General features: G+C 41.5%; 1 protein-coding gene across 3 annotated transcripts in view; it reads left to right on the top strand.

Annotated features, from left to right (window-relative positions):
* The window catches only part of ARFIP1 (ARF interacting protein 1), a 137,142-nt gene that overhangs the window by 36,466 nt on the left and 76,479 nt on the right, over positions 1-24,197 (top strand). For all 3 annotated transcript variants that reach the window (XM_068989588.1, XM_068989589.1, XM_068989587.1), the window contains exon 2: positions 14,252-14,353. In XM_068989588.1, the coding sequence (XP_068845689.1) occupies positions 14,261-14,353 (93 nt within the window). In that variant the 5' untranslated portion in view covers positions 14,252-14,260. The remainder of the gene's footprint in view (positions 1-14,251; positions 14,354-24,197) is intronic.

Below are 24,197 nucleotides of genomic sequence, written 5' to 3'. Positions count from 1 at the left end.
ACTGGGGTAACCTGGTCCCGTTCTTGAAAGCATTGTGGGTCCTTGCTTTTGACTGGGTTCCTCTGGAGTCTTTAACTCTCAAGAGTTATCCACGCTGAGCCTCCAGCAACTCATTGATTACAGTTCAGATTTTCCTGCCACAACATTGGTTACTGAGGTGGTTCCCACTGGTTTTTGTTCTAGTAAGTCATGACTCTTTGCATTTGCCTCTGTCCAGTTTTAGGAGTAACAGTGTGCCCTGTGTCCTCCCCTCTTTTATGAATCCAAGAAGACTTGTTGAGTTTTTAGTGTGTTCAGTGTGCTTGTTAGAATGAGATGGTGATTTCCAAGCTCCTTAACGTGCAGAAACGAAAGCAGAAGTCCCCACCCCAAGATAACTGCTGTTCTGCCTACCGTCATCATACCTTTCTGGTTTTCTTCTTGAATTGAATCGTATAGTAGATATTCGTTGGGTCTGGCTTCATTGGCTCAACATGGTCTGTAAGAATTTTCTGTTTTTGATAGCAGTAGTTCTGTTTTATTGCTGTTCTATTTTATTACTACACTGCTGTAGTGTTCCATTGTTTGATTACACTGCAGTTTCTTTCTCTGTTCTGCTGTTGATGGACATTGAGTTGTCTTTGGTTTTCAGCTGTCTTATGGGTAAAGCTGCTGTGAAAAGTCTTGTACTTGTTTTATGATGGACAGATGCACCATATTTCACGGGTGTGTTTCCTAGGAGGAGAATTTCTGGGTTGTAGAATAGGCACATGTTTAATAGTATTGCCAGAAAGTTTTCAAAGTGATTTTACCAAATTTTACTTGCACCAGCAATGTATGAGAACCGACATACTTGCTAACACTTAATTTTGTCAGTCTTTCTAAATTTGGCCATTCTAATGGGTGTTAGTAGTATTCTGATCTGTGGTCTTAATCTGCATGACAAATTAAACTGAATGACAGGGCTGTCCCGGTGACTCAGATGGTTAGAGAATCTGCCTGACCCGGGTTCTTTTCCTGGTTCAGAAAGACTCCCTGGAGAAAGGAATTGCTACCCACTCCAGTATTCTTGCATGGAGAATTCCATGGACAGAGGGGCCTGGTGGGCTATAGTCCACGGGGTCCCAAAGAGTCGGACACAAGTGACTTGTGGCTCTTTCCTAACACTGAGACTGTATGTGTGCTGGAAGAGTCTAGTGCATGCTTGTAGCAGTGGTTCTCACTGCATTTTGAAGGAAGCGTTCTGTGCCTCTGGGGACTCTGCTGTGCCCTTTGGTGAGTGACATGTTTGGCTTTCTCATTGCCCAAGCCAACAGTTGGGTAGGGAGCAGGGAGAAGGCCTGGATTACCCTACATTTCTCCCCTACTCTTGGTCCCCCACGATCTAGTCACTCTGTAAGGCTCTTACTTTACCTCCTGAGGAATTCTCAGAAAAGAATTCACCTTTTTCTATTCCCACAGCCTTCATTTAGATCGTTATTATTTCTTACTCACGCTGTAAAATGCTTCCTAAATGGTTTTTCTACTTCTAGCCATTCCTTCTTTCCCTTCAGCCTAACTGCCTATCAGGCTGTTCACTAAATAAGTTGATCAGATTTTTCTACTTCCCTCTTCATATCTCTTTTAGAAGTTCACAGTTCTTGGTCCAGCGTTTATAAAGTCCACCATGATAGCCTCCTACATACTTTGCTAGCCTCCTTGTCATTTTTATTTTTAAAACCTAATTTTGATAAAATTTCATACAGAAAAATTAAACTCTTTGTTCAGATTCACCATTGTTTTGTCCTATTTACTTTAACATTTTCTCTTTAAATACAGAGTTTCTTCTCTTTTGAAGAGAACAGAAGAAACCAGTTCTCATTTGAGAGAGTTTTGCAGACGTTATGTACATTTGTTCCTAAGAACAAGGACTTTCTCTTATATAATCTTAGTACTTTAATCAAAATTAAGAAAACTATTAAGGAAATTGATACAGTACTATTATTTAATCCACAGTTGTTCCAGTAATATCCTTCACAGCTATTCTCTCCTGCTTTGTGATCCAGTCTATAATACATGTTGTATTTAGCTGTCTTTTGTCTTGTCTGCTTTTATCTGCAACAGTTCATCTACTTTTTCGTGAACTTAAGCTTTATCAAGTATAGGAGCCAGGTGTTCTACTATCTACCATCTGTTTCCATGATTTTTGGTCTTTATTATTTCCTTCCTGCATCTTACTTTTAGTTTAATTTGCTCATTTTCTGTTTTCTTAAGGTGCAATCTTAGATTGTTGGTTTAAGATCTATTCAGATGTAAGCATTTAAAGCTATAGATTGCTTTCAGCGATGCTTCCTTAGGTGCATCCCGCAAATACTGCTGTGGTGCATTTTCATTTTCTTTCTTTTTTTTTTCCTCCCCCTCCCCTGCATTTTCATTTTCATTTAGTTAAAAAATATTTTCTTTCTCTTGTGATTTCTTTGTTTTCATATTAATGTTTTAGATATGTTGTTTAGTTTCCAAATTTGGGGGAGGTCCCTGCATATCTTGTGTGAGTTGATTGTAATTAAATTTCTCTGTGGTCATAGAACGTTCTTTATATGGTTTCAGTCTTTTAAAATTTATTGAGTTATGTTTTATGGCCTAAAAGATGGTCTGTTTTGCTGAACACAGCATGTTCACATGAAAATAATATATGTTCTGCCATTATTGTTTCCTATTCTGTGAGTGGTTGATGGTGTTCAGATCTTCTGTGTTTATGCTGGTTTTCTTTGTCTAGTTCTGTCAGTTGCTATAAGAGTGATGGTAAAGTCTCCAACTGTGTGGAATTCTGTTTCTCCTTTTAATTCTGTCAATGTTTCATTTATTTTGAAGCTCTGTTATTGCAACCAACATAACACATTTTGATTGTTGTGTATTCCTAATGAATTGATCATTTTATCATTATGAAATATCAAGAGTGATACTACCCTCTTTATCTCTGGTAATACTTAAAAAAACTATTTTATCAGATATTGTTAATAATAAAACTGTGCCAACTTTCTTACGCCTACTCTTTGTATGGTATATCTTTGTTCATCTATTTATTTTCAATCAGTAGTATTTATACCTTTGTCTTTAAAGTGCATCTCTTGTAGGGTCATTAAATATATGTATACACACACATATATTCAGGGGCTTCACTGATGGTCCAGCGATTAGACCACTGTGCTTTCACTGCCAGCGGTCTGGGTTCAGTCTCAGTCAGGGAACTAAGATCCTGCAAGCCACGTGACAGGGCTTGTGATAGTGATCATAGTGTACATATTAAACTTGTCATATTTCACTTACAATTAATAGTGTACTGCTTTTCTCTTAAAACAGAAATTTCGTAACCTTTTAGGTCTATATTTCCCTTTTGTTGGTCAATCCTTAAGTCATGTGACCCCATGGACTGCAGCACGCCAGGCTTCCCTGTCCCTCACCGTCTCCCAAAGTTTGCCCAAGTTCATTTCCATTGAATCGGTGATGCCATCCAACCGTCTCATCCTCTGTCACCCTCTTCTTCTGCCTTCAGTCGTCCCCAGCATCAGGGTCTTTTCCAGTGAGGCAGTATTTCCCTGGCCTCCCTTCTTGTTCTTTGATAGACTTGTTTTGTATATGTTACATCTGGGTACATTGTAAACCACAGAAATGATGTTATTAACATTTGCTTTAAGCAGTTATATGGTTTATAAAGAAATTGAGATGAATTGGTAAAAACAAAATGGTTTTTGTGTTTACCCAGGTAATTACCATTTCATTTCTTTCTCATTCTTTTCTGAACATTCATTTTTTTCTGTCTGGTTTTATTTCCCTTCAGCAGGAGAATTTCGTTTAGCATTTTGTATAGTTCCGGTCTGCTGGGGATGAATTCTCTTAGTTTTACTTGAAAATACCCTTAGTACCCTCTGTAATTCCTAATATTTTCCCTGGATATAGAGTTCTAGGTGGACAGCGTTCTTTTTACCAGTGTTCTCCTCTCTTCTGGCATTTACAGTTTTTGATGAGAAATCAGCCGTTTGTTGGAATTTTGTTTCTGATAGTAATATTTTTTTTCTCTTGCTGCTTTTGAGCTTACCTCTTTATCTTTAAATAGTTTGACTGTGATGTACTTTGTGTTTATTCTGCATGTTGTTCATTAAATATCTTGCATCTATAAATTTTTGTCTTTCATCAGATTTGGAAAAAATTGGGCCATTAGTTCTCCAAATACTTTTTCTGTATCCTTTTCTTCTAGCATTTTACTTACACATAAGTTGGAATATTTAATAGTGTCTTATGGTTCCATGAAGCTTTTCGTTTAGTCTTTGTTTTTGCTCTACTCTCTACCTTGGATAATTAATATTTATTTAGTTTTACTTACTGTTTTGTATGTCATCTTCATTTGGCTAGGTCCATCTAGTGATTTTTTCTTTGAAAAATTGTGGTTTTCAATTCTGTAATAGAATCCATTTGCTTCATTTTTACTGTGCTGAGAGAATTCCTATTTTTTTCCACTGAGATTTTTGATCCATTGAAAATGTTTCACTTATTTGCAGGTACTGTAGCTTTGTTTGAATCTGTATCCGTTCCAGTCTCTGCTTCATATCAGAGCCAGACTAAATTATTTTTCTTTTCTCCTGGGAATCCTGTGTCACTTTCTTGGTTCGTTATATATCTGGGAATTTGGGGTTGGATCCTGAACATTTTGAACATTGAGATGTGGAGATCGGAGATGGTCTTACTCTTTTCCAGTGAGTATTACTTTGTTTTGGTTGCTAATTTTCTTGGCTGGGCTTGCATTACAAACTTAGTTTCTTGTCTGTGCAGGTACATTGAGGGGTTAGAGATCCCCTTTCTGGACCTTTCTTTTTCAGTATTACCCCCTTCCTTTTACTTTTGTCAGCTTAACTTTTCCCCAACTGAAAAGACTAGTTTTCCACTGGATGCCCTGACAGCTACTGGGTGCACAGCATGGACAGGATTTAGTTTTTATCTACAAGCCAAAGAGATGGAAACTTCTCGCATAGCTCCCTGTCTCCCCTTCTCCAAGCAAGCATGTGCTCTCCACTAGCTTCTCTTTGCTCTCCAGTGCCTTCAAATAATTGCTTTTAAATTGTGTTCAGCTTTTGCAGTTGTTTTCTGTGCAGGGTTGGGGAAGGGTTTAGTATAGTTCTAGAAACAAAAACCTGCCTTCTTTTTTACCTGTTCTTGGAAGCCGCCTGTTGTGGTTTTCCCTCCTACCCTGCTTGCCGTCCCTTCTGAGTTTCCTTGGCTGGTTCCTCCCATGTCCAGATATTGACATGTCCTAGAGCTCCATCTGCACAGCTCTCCTATCTGCATTGACTTTCTAGGTCAAAAGCCAAGCCAGATCCATGCGTGTGCTCACTCACTCAGCTGTGTCTGACTCTCTGTGACCATTTGGACTGCAGCCCGCCAGCTTCCTCTGTCCGTGGGATTCTCCAGGCAAGAACGCTGGAGCGGGTTGCCGTTCCTCCTTCAAGGGATCTTCCCAACCCAGGGATCAAACCCATGTCTCCTGTGGCTCCTGCGTGATTCTTTACCACTGAGCCAGTCCCGAATCCATGGCTAGTTATTTACGTATTTTCTTTGGCTGCTTTGGTCTACAGCATCAGAGTTGACAGCAAAGTTGAGTAGTTGTGTAGGCTCACAAAAGCCTATAGTGTTTGCCATTTGCCCCTTTATAGAAAATGCTCGCTGACCCCTGATCTAGGTAATCTTATGTAGTCCAGGAATTTAAATGCCGTCTACAACACCAGTGACTTATAAATTTCTTATCCCCAGCTTCAAGCTTTCTTCTGGACTTCAAGCTCATATACCCAAAAGCCTAGTACCCTTACCTGTACAAACCTTAATATATCCTGATCTAAACTCTAGCTGTTTTTTCTACCTTGTGCTCCACCCTGAGTCTTGCCTAGTTCTATTAACAGCAGTTCCACTTTAACAGCTGCTCAGGCCAGAAACCTTTGTAGTTGTCCTTGACCTCTCTTTTTCCCATCTCTCACATCTGTCTGTAAGGAATTCCAGTTTGTTCTACCTTCAGGATATGTCTAGAGTCTAACCACCTCTTACCTCCTCAGCCACTGTCACCCCACTCCAAGCTACCATGATCTCTTGCCTAGATTATCCCATAAAATTACTCTCCCTGCTTCTCCTTGTGCTCACTTAGAGTTTAGTGCACCGCAGCAGGAAAAGAGTGGTCCTTAAATGTAAGTCAGATCATTTCACTCTAAAGTTCAGAACCCTCCGGTGGTTTCTCATTTCACTAGGAATAAATCTGGAAGTCTCGCCAGTGTCTTTAGCACCTCACGTGGTCCTGCTGCCTCTCACATGTTCCTGCTGCCTCTCACGTGTCCTTGCTGCCTCTCACGTGTCCCTGCCGCCTCTCACGTGTCCCTGCTGCCTCTCACGTGTCCTTGCTGCCGGTCACACGTCCCTGCCGCCTCTCACGTGGTCCTGCTGCCTCTCACGTGTTCCTGCTGCCTCTCCTGTATTCCTGCCGCCTCTCACGTGTTCCTGCTGCCTCTCACGTGTCCCTGCTGCCTCTCACGTGTCCCTGCCGCCTCTCACGTGTCCCTGCTGCCTCTCACATGTCTTTGCTGCCTCTCACGTGTCCCTGCTGCCTCTCACGTGTCCCTGCTGCCTCTCACGTGTCCTTGCTGCCGGTCACACGTCCCTGCCGCCTCTCACATGGTCCTGCTGCCTCTCACGTGTCCCTGCCGCCTCTCACATGGTCCTGCTGCCTCTCACGTGTCCCTGCTGCCTCTCACGTATTCCTGCTGCCTCTCACGTGTCCCTGCTGCCTCTCACGTGTTCCTGCTGCCTCTCCTGTGTTCCTGCTGCCTCTCCTGTATTCCTGCCGCCTCTCACGTGTTCCTGCTGCCTCTCACGTATTCCTGCTGCCTCTCACGTGTCCCTGCTGCCTCTCACGTGTCCCTGCTGCCTCTCACGTGTCCTTGCTGCCGGTCACACGTCCCTGCTGCCTCTCACATGGTCCTGCTGCCTCTCACGTGTTCCTGCTGCCTCTCACGTGTTCCTGCTGCCTCTCACGTGTCCCTGTTGCCTCTCACGTGGTGGTCCTGCTGCCTCGCTGACGTTTCTCTCTGTTCTCCCTGGCCGCAAACTGCCTCCTGCTCCTGGAGAAGCTGGGCCTGTTCCCACCTCCCGTCTTTGTGTTTACTCTTTCCTCTGCCTGGGGCTCTGTACTCCCTCACTTTACTAATATGATGCCTCTTTTAAGTTTTTCCCTGACCACCTTGTTTAAAACAGCGCATTCATGAACAAATGTGTTTATATACATGCCCATTAGCATTTAGGACTGTATACTGTGTGTATTTATTTGTTTGTTTTCCCCAACTAGGATATAAGCTCTTTGAGGGTAGGAAGTTTTCTCTGTTTGGTTCACCACTCTGTCTGGAGTATCTGACATCCTGCCCAGCACATCAGAGAGCTCAATAAATCAGTTGAATCCATGAATGTGTGAATGAACAATCGCCATTCTAGCTAAATTGCTTTACTTGGGTTTCTGGAATATACTAGATTCTATCCTGCTCCTGTTATTTTTTCTATTTAGAATCTCTCCTTTACTGTGTCCCATCTGTCATCCTACAAGGTTCAGCTAAAGTATCCACCCCTGATTAAGGTTTCCTTCTGAGTGCTTACCGTATTAAGTGCCTCCCTCAGGTGCTCACAACACTGTATTGTAACTGCTTTTTGCCAGCACTTCTAGTTCTTAGAAGCCAAGATCTGATTTCTGTTTCTGTTTTATCCCGTGCATGTTGCATAGAAGATAGCAAGTGCCTGTTGAATCTAGCTGATGTTAGGAGGGAGAAAGCAAGAGCATATCTTATGATTTTTGGAAGAGTGATAATTATGTAGATAACAAACCTTAGTCTTTCTGGCTGGATTAGAGATCAAGCATCTAGTTAGTATCTGTGGTGGTTTAGTCACTCAGTCGTGTCCGACTCTTAAAACCCCACGGACTATATAGCCTGCCAGGCTCCTCCATGGGATTCTCCAGACAAGAATACTGGAGTGGGTTGCCATTTCCTTCTCCAGGGGATCTTCCCCACCCAGGGATCAAACCTAGGTCTCCTGCATTGCAGGCAGATTCTTTACCAACTGAGCTATGAGGTTAGTATCTGTGTATCTCTTATTTGCAAGAAGTAGAAACTTAACTCCAGTAGCCTCAGATAATCTGGATATATTGTAAGGATGCAGTGGCAGTGAAGAAAATAGGGCTCTCAAAAGTATCCAAGATGATGAGACCCCTCCGTGGAAAAGGGAAAGCCTCTTTAACAAATGGTGCCGGGAAAACTGTATATCAACATGCAGGCTGGACCCTATCTTATACCATACACAAAATCAGCCCCAAAATGTATGAGAGACCTAAGTGTAAGGCTTGTAACTGTAAAACTGAGAGGAAGTGCTTTTGATAGTAGTTTTGGCAGAGATTTCCTGAACGTGACATCGAGCACTAGCAACAAAAGCAAAAATGGACAAATTGAACTACATCTAAACTAAAACCTTCTTATACATCAAATAGTTATCATACATCAAAATGTTTATCGCAACCAACAGAGTAAAAAGGTAGCCTACAGAATTGAGAGAAAATATTTACAAATTATACATCTTTTGAGATTAATATCCAGAATATGTAGAAAAGTCCTAGAAGTCAAGAAGTAAAACACAAAGAACCCAATTAAAATATGGACTAAAGACTTGAATAGACATTTCTTCAAAGATGATACATAAATCGCCAACAAACATATGAAAAAGTGTTCAACAACACTAATCATTCAGTTCCGTCGCTCAGTCATTTCTGACTCTTTGCGACCCCATGAACCGCAGCACGCCAGGCCTCCCTGTCCATCACCAACTCCCAGAGTCTACCCAAACCCACGTCCATTGAGTTGGTGATGCCATCCAACCATCTCATCCTCTGTCGTCCCCTTCTCCTCCTGCCCTCAGTCTTTCCCAGCATCAGGGTCTTTTCCAGTGAGTCAACTCTTTGCATGAGGTGGCCAAAGTGTTGGAGTTGCAGCTTCAAAATCAGTCCTACCAATGAACACCCAGGGCTGATCTTTAGGATGGACTGATTGGATCTCCTTGCCGTCCAAGGGACTCTCAAGAGTCTTCTCTAATACCACAGTTCAAGAGCATCAGTTCTTCAGTCTTCAGCTTTCTTTATAGTCAACTCTCACATCCATGCATGACCACTGGAAAAACCATAGCCTTGACTAGATGGACCTTTGTTGGCAAAGTAATGTCTCTGCTTTTTAATATGCTGTCTAGGTTGGTCATAACTTTCCTTCCAAGGAGTAAGCGTCTTTTAATTTCATGGCTGCAGTCACCATCTGCAGTGATTTTGAAGCCCAGAAAAATGAAGTCTGACACTGCTTCCACCGTCTCCCCATCTATTCGCCATGAAGTGATGCGACCGGATGCCATGATCTTAGGTTTCTGAATGTTGAGCTTTAAGCCAACTTTTTCACTCTCCTCTTTCACTTTCATCAAGAGGTTCTTTAAGTTCTTCACTTTCTGCCATAAGGGTGGTATCATCTGCATATCTGAGGTTATTATTTCTCCTGGCAATCTTGATTCCAGCTTTGCTTCCTCCAGCCTAGCGTTTCTCATGATGTACTCTGCATAGAAGTTAAATAAGCAGGGTGACAATATACTGCCTTGATGTACTCCTTTTCCTATTTGGAACCAGTCTGTTGTTCATGTCCACTAATCATTAGGGAACTGCAAATCAGAACCACAGTGAGATATCTCCTGTAAGGAGATATCTCCCCTCCTGTGAGGAGATATCTCATTGTTAGGATGGTTACTATTTTAAAATTGTAAATAACAGTTATTGGTGAGGATATGAAGAAACTAGAGCCTTTATGCACTATTGGTAGGAATATAAAATGGTGAAGCCGTTAATGGAAAATAGTGTAGTGTTTCCTAAAAACATTAAAAATAAACTTGTTACCAGAAGAGTTTGGGGTCTGGCTGCTTGCCACTGAAAAGCCAATAAACAGCCTAGGTTGGTGAAAAGGAAAGTTTGCTTTAATTCAGATGCTGGCAACTGGCTGGGAGGATGGACATCTGTCCAAAGGCTGACTCCCCCTACTGGCAATCAGTGGGGCAAGAGCTTTTGTAGACAGAAGTGAGGGGAGGGGGACTACATGCAGAAAAAGCGCAGTCACCTCTGGCACTCAGCTTCAGATTGGCCATCAGCAGTCTGACCAGTGTCATCTTGATTGTTTTAGGCACAGTTAATCTTCAGTTCCGAGGTCCATTTGTTCTCATTTCTTTGAGGCCAGTTCTCAGAATTGTGGCAGCTTATGTCATGCGTACAGTCTGGTCATCATATAGCTAGCTTCTTTCACCTGGGATTTCAGTATCTATAAGACAGCTCACACAGTATGGCTCAGGATATCATCTGTAGTCCTTGAGAAGGAACGAAGAGTCCTTGACTATGCTTAATGATCACATTATTTTTATTTTTCTCCTTTGACTGTTTTCCTTTGTTTCTGCATTTCTCGTTTCTCTGATTAAGCTTATTCTTCAACTAAAGTTTTCCACAGACAAAAGGCAGGCAAAGGACATGGGACAGAGGGGCAAGGACCATAGGGTCTTGCTGTGTTTCTGAATTACCGTGTGGTCTAGCAGTCCCACTTTGGGGTATGTTTCCAAAAGAATTGAAAGCAAGATCTTGAAGAGATACATCCACACCCATGTTCATACAGCAATAGCAGCACTATTCATAATAGCCAAGAAATGGAAGCACCCTAAATGTCCGTCGGTGAACTGAATAAATATGGTATATACATGCAGTGGACATCAACTTGAGCAAACTCTGGGAGATAAATAGTGGAGGACAGGGAAGCCTGGCGTGCTTCAGTCATGGGCTTGCAAAGAGACAAACACGACTTAGCAACTTAACAACAGTATATGCAGCCGATTATTATTCAGCCTTAAAAAGAAGGGAGACTGACACATGTCCAATACGGATGAATCTTGAGGACATCATGTAAAGAAGGAAGCCAGTCACAAAAAGTCAAATACTATATGACTGCCTTGATGTGAGGTGTTTAGAGCAATCAAGCTCATAGAAAGTAGAATGATGCTCACCAAGGGCTGTAGGGGAGCTGGAGGACGATGGAAATGGAGTCATTGTTTAATAGGTATAAAGTTTCAGTTCTGCAACATGGAAAAATTCTGGAGATTGATTACACAGCAGTGTAAATATATGTAACCCTGCTGAACTATACATTTAGAAATGGTTAAAAGGGTAAATTTTTATGATATGTGTTTTTTACCACAATAAAAAAATATAAAAGCAAGGTTTGTTATGATTATAAGGTCATAATTTAGAAAAAAAAGATCTAGACACAGATAACACTTTGTCAGCAAACTTTCACAAGTACCCTAGCTGGTTGACTCACTCAATATCCCCAGTTCAGACCTTCAGAAAGAGTTTGATTGCCTCTGGAAATTCCTCTTTTCTGTATTGGCAGTAATTTTCTAACCAGGCCCTGTTGTCATGCCTGTGAATTGCAAGGCCTTGTGTCAAGGATTCTTCTTTGGCTCAATCAGTGGCCACCTCTTAACTGAGGACTGTGAAAGAGGCAGTTTCTCTTATTAGAGATCAGTGAATGTCCGTAAATACATGCGTTCAGTTCAGTTCAGTCCATTGTGTCTGACTCTTCGCAACCCCGTGGACTGCAGCACGCCAGGCTTCATACATGCATAAAGGTAGGTAGCCAGATATAATTTAAATAAGACATTTCAAATCCTTTTAAAGTAGATACTACTTTAGAATAATCATAAGGAAGATACAGTGGATGCTATGATGAGGGACTCAGTTACCTGCTTTAGGACCAGGGCCCTCCTTCCAGGACTGGTGCCTGCTGAGGGCTCATAGCTGAGTCTCTCCAGGAATTGCCTCTGCGAAAGAGAGCTGCATTGTCCACAGTTATACCCCTATCTAGCGGATAGCTTGCATCTAACAATCGGGTATGGATGTGGGAGCTCAAAGGCCTGGTCCCGTTGCCTTAATTTGGAACAGCTTAAAGAGCCTTGGCTTCAGCGCTCTGTGTAGGCTGGGCCGAGCCTTGTGGCATAGCAGCACTGCAGCTCTGGGGGCCTTCCTGCCCTCACTCACGCTCGGGGAGGGCTTTACAGTAAGCCTCATGCGCTCAGAGACTTCCCCAGAGTCCAGTCTAAAGCAGAGGAATGTTTTGTTTTCCTGCCTTTGACTTTTTGAAATCTTCTCTCTAAAATTTCTTTTTTTCAATTTTCAAGGCTTACATGAGATGTTCAGTTTATTAATTCCGTCACTAGTTTCAAGCCTGTGGTATGATAGACTCTGAAATATGGCTTTTTTTTAAGCCAGTATTTTTTATAAGATATTTTAAGAATGCAAGAAAATAAGTTTTCTGAGAAATATTTTAAGTGATATTAATAGGATTTGACATTATTTTGAAAGTTCTTTTCTCATTGGCTTAACAATTAGGACTTCAGTTTGACATTTTAGTCTTTTATTGAAACTGTCACCAAGTAATTAAAGTACACTGATTTTGAGGTACTTGATAATTCACTTTTTTTTTTTTTTTTTGGTTTAGTTACTTCCCGTTAGTTTGTCTTCCCGCAGTGATATTCATAAGTAACGAACATATGGCTCCAAGGTCCTTGAGTGGGACAGAGGAGTGCGTGTGGAGCCTGAGTGTATAATGATCAGTCTTAACACCTCCGTAACCGTGAAGCAGACTTTTGATGTAACGACGTCCTTTTGACTCGGCAAGCCTTTGTTAAGAACCTCTTGCTTGTCGGACCCTGGGCCAGTCTGATGGAACATCGATGGCCCTGATGTCTCTGCCCTCAGGGGCCTGACCTGGGGGAATGTATTGATTTGCTTAGATCTGTGTTCTGTTGCCCTGGGGATACAAAGATACAGAGATAGTCTAGTCAGCTTTGTGTCAGACATTAGAACATTATTACGTATTAATATAAAATTTGTCATGGTAAAGAAAGAGGTTTGTATAAGGAGTAGAAGTGTAATTAAGAGAGGATCTGTCGAAAGTAGAACATTTCTAGAGTGGCCAAGAAATAGGAATCTGGCCTAGGAAGACCCTACGATCTATGTAATCTATAGCATTCCAAAAGTTTTAGAGGATCCTCAAGAAAAAGGGACAGATACTTAACTGTCCTAGGTGTTTACTGAAGAGTCCAGTCATCTCCCACACTAAATCAGCGGTTCTTTTCCCTAGAGCAGTGACTGCCTTACTTGTTTTTTATACTCTGTGGAATCTAGTAGAGTGCCTTGCGCATAACAAGTTTCACTAAGTGTTGGTTAAATTCGTTTGTGCTAGCGTACCAAGTCGCTTCAGTTGTGTCTGACTCTTGTGACGCTGTGGCCGGTAGCCCACCAGGCTCCTCTGTTGATGGGATTCTCCAGAGAAGAATACTGGAGTGGGTTGCCGTCCCCTTCTCTAGGGGATCTTCCCGATCCAGGGATTGAACCATGTCTATTACCGTTAGTGTCAGTGTTAGTGTTAGTCGCTCAGTCGTGCCCGACTCTTTACGACCCCATGGACCGAAGTCCACCAGGCTCCTCTGTCCATGAGATTTTCCAGGCAAGGATACTGGAGTGGGTTGCCATTTCCTTCTCCAGGGGATCTTCCCAACCCAGGGATCGATAGTGCCACCTTTTAAAATTGCTCTATACCAGTGTTTTTCAAAGTGTGGCCTGTAGATCCAAGAATCTTTCAGGGAGCCTGCAAGGTTAAAACTATTTTCAGTAATGTGTGATAGTCACTCAGTCATGTCTGACACTTTGCAACCCCATGGACTATAGCCTGGCAGGCTCCTCTCTCCATGGAATTCTCTAGGCAAGAATAGAGGGATCTTCTCCAGGAGATCTTCCTGAGCCAGGGATCGAATTCGGGGGTCCCGCATTGCAGGCACACTCTTTATCCTCTGAGCTTCCAGGGAAGCCCATTTTCAGTAATATTATGACATTCTTTTCATTAAAAAAATTTTTGTGTCATTTGCCCCCAGGCATCTACAATAAGGTACCTACAATAAGATCAAGAAATCTAAGTTGAATGCAGTTTTAAAAGCCAGATGTGTTTTTATTATATTGGTATCATGTTTATTATATAAGGATTAGGTAGGCTGTAATGGTGGCTTTTATGTGCTATAAACACGAATATAGTCTTTTGAATATTTGCCTTTTGTGATTTGGTGTTACTTACGACTGTCTCTTTCCTCATTTTTTTAGGAGTCTACCATGGCTCAAGAATCTCCGAAAAGTTCAGCAGCAGAAATCCCGGTGACTAGTAATGGCGAAGTTGACGACTCTCGTGAACATGGCTTTAACAGGGTAAGAACCCTTCTGTCTCTCAACACAAAGACTTGTGATAAGCCCTTAAGTGCTGAGATGAAAGTAATAGAGTCTATTCATGATATAGGAACGTGTTCTTAGATTGACTGTATTCTGGAATCTAATATTATTATGGAGGGATGACTGGGTGGGTCATGTTAGTAATTTGTCCAGAATAAGCTTCTGGCCAGTAAAGCATTTAGGCTTTGATGTTACTATCTGTAATTTTATTGTATAATCAGAGCAAGAGTGTCTCTAATGATTTTGGCATATAACTTTGTTAAAAAACTACTTTATTCTACTTGTGATAAAAAATATTAACTATAGGTTATTCTTTAAAACATTGGTCCCTTTTCTTAGTACATAATCCCTAAGTAGGTGCCTCTTCATTTTGCTGTTTACTTTCTAGAGGGACATATTTGACTGAGTGGAAAACGAAACTCAGGATCTGTTTAATTTTGATCTGCCTCTCATTTGAAATTGAAATTTAATGCGTTTAAGTGGAAACACCATGGGTTTAGAGATAATGTGGGTTCAAATTTCAGCTATGCCTTTCCTAGCAATGTAACCTTGGCAGATATTTACTTATTCTAATCTCTCTAAATGAGAATTTAATTTTTATGGTAATGTTAATGTTAAATGATATTAAAATAAGTAATATGCCTAATATGGTCCTAGAAATGAGAGTGATGTTAATTATTTCTGGAGATATTTCCTTTAAACATTCCTTTTTGACATGTGTGTGTCAAACACTGACACGTGTACAACATAAAATAACTTGAAAAATACAGTTTTCATATTCATGAAAAAGTAATGGTTGAAAGATACTTGAATTATTTTACAGCTTAAATTGGACTCTTTTACTTCATATGTTTGAGAATAAAGTTCTTTATTTTAGTTTAACAGAAGATAATACTTTCCTTTTATTTTTTAAAATTTAATCATTTTTAAAAATATTTATTTTTGGCTGCATTGGGTCTCCACGGCAGCACATGGGCTTCTCTGTGGCGTGGGCGCAGGGCTCTGTGGCGGGGGCACGGGGCTCTGTGGCGGTGGCGCGGGGCTCTGTGGCGGGGGCGTGGGGCTCTGTGGCGGGGGCGCGGGGCTCTGTGGCACGGGCGCGGGGCTCTGTGGCGGGGGCGCGGGCCTCTGTGGCGGGGGCGCGGGCCTCTGTGGCGGGGGCGCGGGGCTCTGTGGCGCGGGTGCGGGGCTCTGTGGTGGTGGCACGGGGCCCTGTGCTTGTGGCACGGGGGTCTGTGGCGGTGGCGTGGGGCTCTGCGCTGGTGGCGCGGGGCTCTGTAGTTGCAGCACACAGGCTGTCTAGTTGGGGTGCAAGGTCTTAGTTGCCCCACAACGTGATGGATCTTAGTTCCCCGACCAGGAATTGAACTCATGTGTCCTGCATCAGAAGGCAGATTCTTAACCACTGGCCCATCAGGGAAGTCCCCAGAAGGTGATATTTTAGATCACAGTTTCTCGTTCCCAGCATCATTGACATTTAGGGCCAGAGAAATTCCTTTGTGGAGGGTTGGCCCGTGCATGTAGGGTGGTTAGCAGCATCCCTGAGCTCTTCCTAGTAGATGCCAGTAGCCCCTCCAGTAGTTAACAAGCACAAATGTACCCAGACATTGCCAAATGTCAGGGGTAGGGAGAAACTTGTCTCTGGTTGAGAACCGCTTTTTAGATAGATCATTTTAGTGGACTTTTGGAAAATTCCACTCTATTTCACTTATTTTTGGCTCAAGTCATTTAGAAGAAATAGATGTGTCTTCAAGCTTGGGATGTGTTTTTAATTGCAGGTGTTTTAAGTTGGTTTATAAGAACCTACGGGCCAATACCGAGTGACTGACAGAATTTGCACACCTGGGACTCACACAGCGCTGTAAATCAGCTGTGTGTGTACTCACTCAGCTGTGTCCGACTGTTGGCAACGCCGTGGTTGCCAGGCTTCTCTGTCCCTAGTATTTCCTAGGCGAGAACACTGGAGTGGGTTGCCATTTCCTCCTCCAGGGGAGCTTCCCGACCCAGCGATCAAACCGTTGTCTTTTGTGTATCCTGCATTGGCAGGTGGAAATCCTGAGCACTCGGAGGAAATTTTCACTTCAGATTTTAGTCTTTCTGGTATTCGAAAACACTGAGATATGCTTGCATGTTAAGGAAACTCAAGTTACCATCCTTAGACGTTCTACCAATAGCTTTATAAACTTCTGTTGATTTAAATAACTCATTATACCAGGATTTTGGTTAATGACTGCTTTGTCTTATTTTTGGTAACAGCCCCTTTTTGCGAATCTATCCTGCAGATATTTATTGCATGTATGTTGTGTACCGGGCACTAGGGATGACAGTGCCTGGGCCACAACAAAATAACAGAGAAGCCTGCCACCAGAGAGTCGGTGTTCTTACACACAGTCTGGTGAGACTTTCTATCTAAGAAGAGTGCAGCACGTACAAAATGCGGCATTGTTTTGAAGATTCACCTGCCATCTTTAGCTTGGGGTGGTTTTTTTGAGCTATAGCTTTTGCATAGTAAAAAACGCACATGTTGAGTGTGCAGCTCGGTGGAACCAGCGCCCACACCAGTCTGGAGACCATCTCCAGGCCTTTCCCAGCCCCCTCGCCCTCTGCTAGGCAGTACATCCCCCGCCCTTCCAGAGTCATTCCTGTCATCATTCTGCCACCGCTGATTGCTTTTGACTGTCCTGAACTGCATGGAAGTGGAATTACACTCTGCGCACTGTTTTCGGACTGGCTGTCACCCAGCATTGTATCTGTGATGTTGCTTTGGCAATATCTAATTCTTCTTTTCCCCTGGAGAAGGAAATGGCAGATCACTCCAGGATCCCTGCCTGGAAAGTCCCATGGACAGAGGAGTCTGGTGGGCTATAGTCCATGGTTCGCAAGAGTCGGACGCAGCAACGGCTGAACCACCACCAGTTCTTTTTCACTGTAATACGGTTTTCCATTGTGTTAATACACCGCAGTGTGTGTTAATAGGCCCTGATTTGTTTATCCATTTGGTTTGTTTGTTTGTTTTGTTTTTAAATTTTGTTTTTTCTTTTTCTTTTATTTATTTTTGTTTCTGGTGGGGTTTTTTAGTTTTTTTAAAAATGTATTTACTTTTTAATTGAAGGATAATGGCTTTACAGTTTGCTGTTTGTTCCGTCAAACGTCAGCGTGAATCAGCCATAGGCGAGGCCTAGGCTGTCTCCAGTCTGCTCCGCTGTGGCCGTTCTGGTACAGGTCTTTCGGTGTGCACGATCACCCGCTTCTGTGGGGTATTTACCATGCAGTGGAATTGCAGATCATGGGTACGTGGTGTTTGCCCTCGGTAGATTTTGTCAACTAGTTTGCCAGATGATCAGATTAGTTGGCAGTCCTGCCAGCGGTGAATCAGTGTTCTAGTTGCTCCACATCATTGCCAGTTTTTGGTGTTGTCACACTTGTAAGTTTTTGCCATTCTGGTGAAATCGTAGCAGTTGCCTCTTAGTTTCACCTTGCATCTCCTTGATGACTAATGACGTCGAGCATGTTTTCAGGTTCTTACCGACCATCTGAATGTTATCTTTTATGAAGTGCCTTTTCGAGTCCTTGGCTCGTTTTTCTGTGAAGTGGATGCCTTCTTCTAGGTCACTGGTCGCAGTTCTTTGCATGTTCTGGGTATAAGTCGTTTGTATGGATGTGTGTCTTGCAGATGTTTATCTCCAGTCTGTAACTAGCTTTTGTACTATATTAATGGTATCCTTAGATGGCCAAAGGCTAATTTTAATGAAGTCCAATTTATTAGTGTTTCTGTCCCTTTAGTAATTTTTGTGACCCTTGTATCTTTGCCTGTCCCCATATCATAAAGATACTCCATCTTCTAAAAGCTTCTCTGCCTTACTTCTTGCACATAGGTCTGTGATCCATCTTGAATTTTGTGGATGGCATGATGTAGAAGTCAAGGCTCTTTTTTTCCCCACGTGCATATCATGTGATATGCATCGTTAATTGAAAAAAAATCCTTTCTCCACACAGGGGCCTTTGCTGTTGACCAAGTGATCATATATGTGTAGCTGTATTACTTGGCTGACTGTGTTATTTCTTGGCCTTTTTGTCTATCCTTGCAGTAATACCACACTGTCTTACCCACTTACCAAAGTAATTAAGTCTGAAATAAATAGTAGCTTCAGCCTTGGTACCTGGTAATTCCTCTAGCTTCGTTCTTCTTCAGGGTTACTGTGTACCTTAAACCTATTCATGAGTCTTTAGTTGAGTACCTTAATTTGCCTTTGAGTATCATTGAAAAGGTTTTTTTAATCCTTTCAAATTTTAACTTCAGAGTCTTTTTAGAGTGAAGTGAATTAACTCATATCTGTATAAGTTCTTTGCTTACATAGTCAAAACCAGTTAACTTGCTGCTTTATAAGTTAACTTCTTACTTAATGTCTACTTCTCTTTTTGGAGATTCCCCTATAATGTTTCATTTTCTGTTGAGGGATAGAGAAGGGAAAAAGGAAATGTTGTCCTGGAGGTCTCCTCTTAATAGGTATGAACTTTACCGGTAGGCAGAGTTCTTCCCTCATAGCTCAGTTGGTAAAGAATCCGCCTACAGTGCAGGAGACCCCAGTTCGATTCCTGGGTCAGGAAGATCCGCTGGAGACGGGATAGGCTGCACACTCCATTATTCTTGGGCTTCCCTTGTGACTCAGCTGGTAAAGAATCCACCTGAAATGTGGGAGACCTGGGTTTGATCCCTGGGTTGGGAAGATCCCCTGGAGAAGGGAAAGGCTACCCACTCTAATATTCTGGCCTGGAGAATTCCATGAACCGCACGCATAGTCCATGAGGTCGTAAAGAGTCGGACGCGACTGAACAAGTTCATTTTTGCTTCACTTACCAGTAGGCGAGACTCCTTGGAAGCAACAATTCAGTCAACCAGTACACCCCACTTTACCTCCGTAAAGAAGCTCAACATCATAAAGCTTGTTTCTCTTTGTACCTGCTCTTATGAAAGAAAAAATACACCATGAGAGTTTCTTACATATTTAATATTTTAGAATAAAAATCACCTCTATGATCCCTTTTACTGAGTGAAAATAGTATTTCAATAGCATCTTTTGACTCCTTTAAACAAATTACACTCCAGATCTGTTAGGCATATATTTACCAACATTTTGGCACACTCCTTTATTTTCCTGAGCAATAAAAGGGAAATTTTATCAGTATTTAACATTAAATTCATGTTTCTGTTTTCAAATAGATAAAAGTTCATAGAGAAAGTGGGTGTAATGTACTAAATATTGCTTAGCGTTATATAGACTAGTAAAGAGATTGTATAAAAAACTACCTCATAACTAGAGTTTTCTAGTTTTAAAAGCGTGTTTTACTAATACACATCTTCTTTTATACATACTTGATGTCTAAAATTATATAACTCACAACATGGTAAATGAACTATCCTTCAATTTTAAAAATTGATAACTGAATAAATCATATAATGGCTTTTATTTAATGCATATTACACTTTTAAAAGTATAAAGTCTTATACAAAATTTTATATATATATATATACATATATATATATATATATATGAATGATATGAACGTGTTAGTTGCTCAGTTGTGTCCGACTCCACGACCCCATGGACTGTAGCCCGCCAGGCTCCTCTGTCCGTGGAATTCTCCAGGCAAGAACACTGGAGTGGGTAGCCATGCCCTCCTCCAGGGGCTCTTTCCGACCCAAGGATCGAATCTGGGCCTTCTGAATTGCAGGCAGATTCTTTACCATCTGAGCCAAAAGTTAAGATGGCTTATTAAGTTGCCATAACTTGGCTGGCCAGTCGGTGTCACTGTGGCCCAGGCAGTGAGAGAGTGAGTAGCTGCTTCTGTTCTCTCTGTGTCTTATTGCCACTGATTGCTTTTTCACTTGATTTCCCTTCTTAGTCTCCTATTATGAGAGGCCCTGGTGGACTGTACCTCAGCATTCACATTGAAATAGAGGGTATAATGGGAGAATTTGCCCTAGAAACTCCCTGGTAGCAGCGTAACACCTGTTAATGTTTCGAGGTTTGTTACTTGTCTTAGAGGGGCAACAGCTATGTGAAGAGAGAACAGGATAATAATCTTAGTATTATTGCAGTTCATTACAGCAAAACTATTTTTTCTCCTAAATAAAAAGCAATTGGTATTTTTTAAAGAGTAGTGTAAAGTTTAATCTCTAAAGAATACAAATGATTCTTTTACTTATAAGCTACATGCTATTTATAATTTATTCTGTTATATTGTTCAGTCACCCAGTCATGTCTGACTCTTTGTGACCCCCATGGACTGCAGCGCACCAGGCCTCCCTCTCCTTCACCATCTCCTGAAGTTTGCCCAAGTTCATGTCCATTGCATCAGTGATGGTATCCAGCCATCTCATCCTCTGAAGCCCTCTTCTCCTTCTGCCCTCCATCTTTCCCAGCATTAGGGACTTTTCCAGTGAGTCAGCTATTTGTATCACTTGACCAAAATACTGGAGCTTCAGCAACAGTCCTGTCATTTCAGCAACAGTCCTACAGTGCTGGTCAGAATATTAGGTTAGAAATGTGCAATTTGTACCATGAGTTTAAAGAAGCAAATACTAGCTCCTTGTGAGTTAAATTGAAACTTCTTATGAATTAAGTTATATTTGGCAGATTTAGAAAAATTACCTTAGCTAAAATAAAACTTTTCCTCTGGTAGGCCCAAAACTAAAATTCCTAATTTAGCTTTTTCCACCTATGGACCTTGTCTCTAGAAAAACGTACGTATATACAAAACTGCCAAATCTTGTGTTCAATTTCAAGGAGTTTAGGATCACTTGAATTCTGCCTGTGGACCCTTGGGTTCCTATGTCTTAAATATTCCTGGTCTACAAGTTTTGAGTTAAATCACAGAATGTTAATTCAATAGAAGTACCTCGAAGATCCCTGGATTTCACTACTTTAGTTTACAACTGAGGAAAGGGGCCCTGAGGTTATGATGGAATTGCCTACATTGACTAGCTATACCAAAAGCTTACGTGATTGGCTATAAGTACAGTGTCTCCAGGCATGTTCATTCATTGCCTTATCTCCAGGGCCTGGCAGCAGTGCTACACGTAATTGATAATCGGGCTTTCATTAGATGTTTGGTGAACGAATGAACAAGTATTAGAATGAGAACTAGAAACACAGTTTCAAGAGTTCTGTGGAACAACAGGAAGAAATAGACTTTTAGACTGGACACATCCTGTGTCCTTAATTTCCCAGCATGCATCATGGTCGCTATTGCTGCTGCTGGACATTTTGTTGTTTTGAAAGTTTTTATTGTTATTTTTCTTTTACTCTTTTTTTGTTGTTGTTTTGTTAAATTGTTTCTCCATTCCCCTGTACTTATCAGTTTGGATAGCAGTCTAAAGACTTGAGAAAGAATAGGAATTATAAGAGCCTGTTTGAACATATTTCCTCCCCTCACCTTAATAATGTAACTGTCCATTTATGTATCTGCTTTTCCCAAGAGCTTGCAATTACATTTAGGACAGAGATAGTATATGCACGCTGTACAGCTTATGGATCACAGTGATTTTTCAATAAAAGGTTGAGTTTTAGTTTGACTTAAATCTAACATATTTTCTACCTCATTCATCCTACCCTGGAGTTTGAATAGCATGTGATGAATGTTTCTGCGTTACCTGAAAAATTTAGTAGCTCAGTCACATTAGATGAGGGCTTTTCCCTAAGGCCAGTTTTTACCAGATGTATATCTTGGACACTTTTAAAGGAATGGCAAATGTTTTTCAAGGATTGTTTAATCCTTGCAAATATAGATTCATTTTAATATTTTCTTTTTAAAGTATAGAATATATTCTTAGTACTGTTACCACAAATTAAATTTTAAAATGTGTTTATTATATATACATCTATTAAATTAACTCTGGATTTGTATTCCTGTTTGGGAAATAGAAAATTGTGAATAAACATAATTTTTAATGAAAGGCTGAAGCCCTGTGTATCTTAGTTATAATTTTTAGATTGTGCCTTTATAAACAAATGCTATCATGGACAACTTTCACTATCTAGGAGAAATTGTTTTGAATGTAGTTACATAAACATATTTCCACAGTAATAGTTTTTGAATGAATTTGGAATTTTCTTGCTGCAAATTGGTACATGATTTCCTTCTTATCAAACTTCAGTACTACTTCTAATCGAGACTATAGTCTGGACGCAGAGGTTGGGGTGGGGCCAAGAGAACAGACAGTCAACTGTCAAAAGATAGTGATGCTTTAAATTCTTGTTAAAAGTTTGTTGAGTGACTGAGAGGGAAGTGGGCAGGGAGAGAGAAGTGAGATTGAGATTGTGTGTGCATATATCTGTGTGTGTGTTGATAAAATGGGGAAAGCTGGCAAGCCAGGAGATTTGCTGTCTGGATCACGAGAATTAACAGATATGAGAGGAGACTGTGGTCATAAAATAAGTTGTTAGGTTTAAAATTCCAGAAGTGTTGCTTCCTAAGCAATGACAAGGTTCAAAGAGTGGCCCTGGGAGTCCCAGTTGGGTAAGTAGAACTGGGCGTGGAAGATGAAGCGCGTTGTAGCTGAGACCTAAGTGTAGGTTGGGTGTATTGTATTAGTTGAGTATATTTTTTTATCTGCCATTACACTTTTTTGGCCCCTTGTCTAACCACATATCACCAAATCTGGATCAAACTACCTACTTTACGCTTCCTACAAACACACTGAGGGGGGAAAACTTATACATCTTTACAGACTGTTATTACTACAGCCCATCATTCTACATGAGTGTAGGTAGACGGGCTTATGCAGTAGACTTTATTTCAAGTATTTCACAATTTATATTTTAAAAAACGCAACATACTATATGCTGGATGTACCATGTAGAATGTTTGATGAGCTGTGAAAACTCAGCTTAGATGCCTTATATATCGCTTTGGAAGGATTGCAGATTGAACATAGAATCATTCCCTGAAAGTGTGCCCAATGCAGCGTGCAAAATGCTGGGAACACCCAGGATAATAGTAGGAGTTGTGGATAGAACAGAAACCCTGGGTGTGCCAGCGCCCTGGACTGGCTGAGAAGGTAAGTGACGGAGTGGAGTAGTTTGGGCCATCCACAGGGCGGTGAGGGGTGGAAGTGAGCTGCACGAGGACAGAAAGCGGTTCCCTATGGCAGAGCTCCTCAGGACGCAGACAGAGGGTTCCCTGCAGCAGAGTCATCTGGCTTACTTGTTTGAAATTCTGACTCCTGGGCTCCACACTCCAACTTAGCAAGAACTACAGCAGGTGGCTAAGAACTGCGTTTTTAGTAGTTTTCTCAGATGCTTCTTACCCAAGCTAAAGTTTGAGAACTGGTAGTTTACCATGGAGAGCTGAGAACATGCTGCCCCTCCCTCTGCCCACTTGATAAGCAGAATGTTGGCGAATAGCCCGCTGTGACCCAGTGTAATTGTCAGAGAGGGCACCACGAGGAGGCTAAGGATGCTGTAGTATGCTTAGAGCCGGGTTGGGGGTGGGGAAGTCTGGTGAACCACAGCGTTGCTTCTGGCAGACATTCCTTGTAAGTAGCTAACTGTCAAAACAACAAAAGGAGATTTTAAATTACCAGAGTTCATAAAATATTTAACACAGAATTTTCAAGCTGTTTCTTTTGAAATTATATAAATGCTATGGAAGGTTTTATCCGTTTTGAAGAATGAGATGTGTAAATTGAGAAAATTAAATTAAGTATTAGTATTATATATCTGCTGCTGCTGCTAAGTCACATCAGTCGTGTCCGACTCTGTGTGACCCCATGGACGGCAGCCCACCAGTCCCCCCCGTCCCTGGGATTCTCCAGGCAAGA

This window comes from Capricornis sumatraensis, chromosome 17 (assembly GCF_032405125.1).
Source record: "Capricornis sumatraensis isolate serow.1 chromosome 17, serow.2, whole genome shotgun sequence".
Classification (NCBI taxonomy): Eukaryota; Metazoa; Chordata; class Mammalia; order Artiodactyla; family Bovidae; genus Capricornis; species Capricornis sumatraensis.
This window is presented reverse-complemented; position numbering and strand designations above follow the sequence as displayed.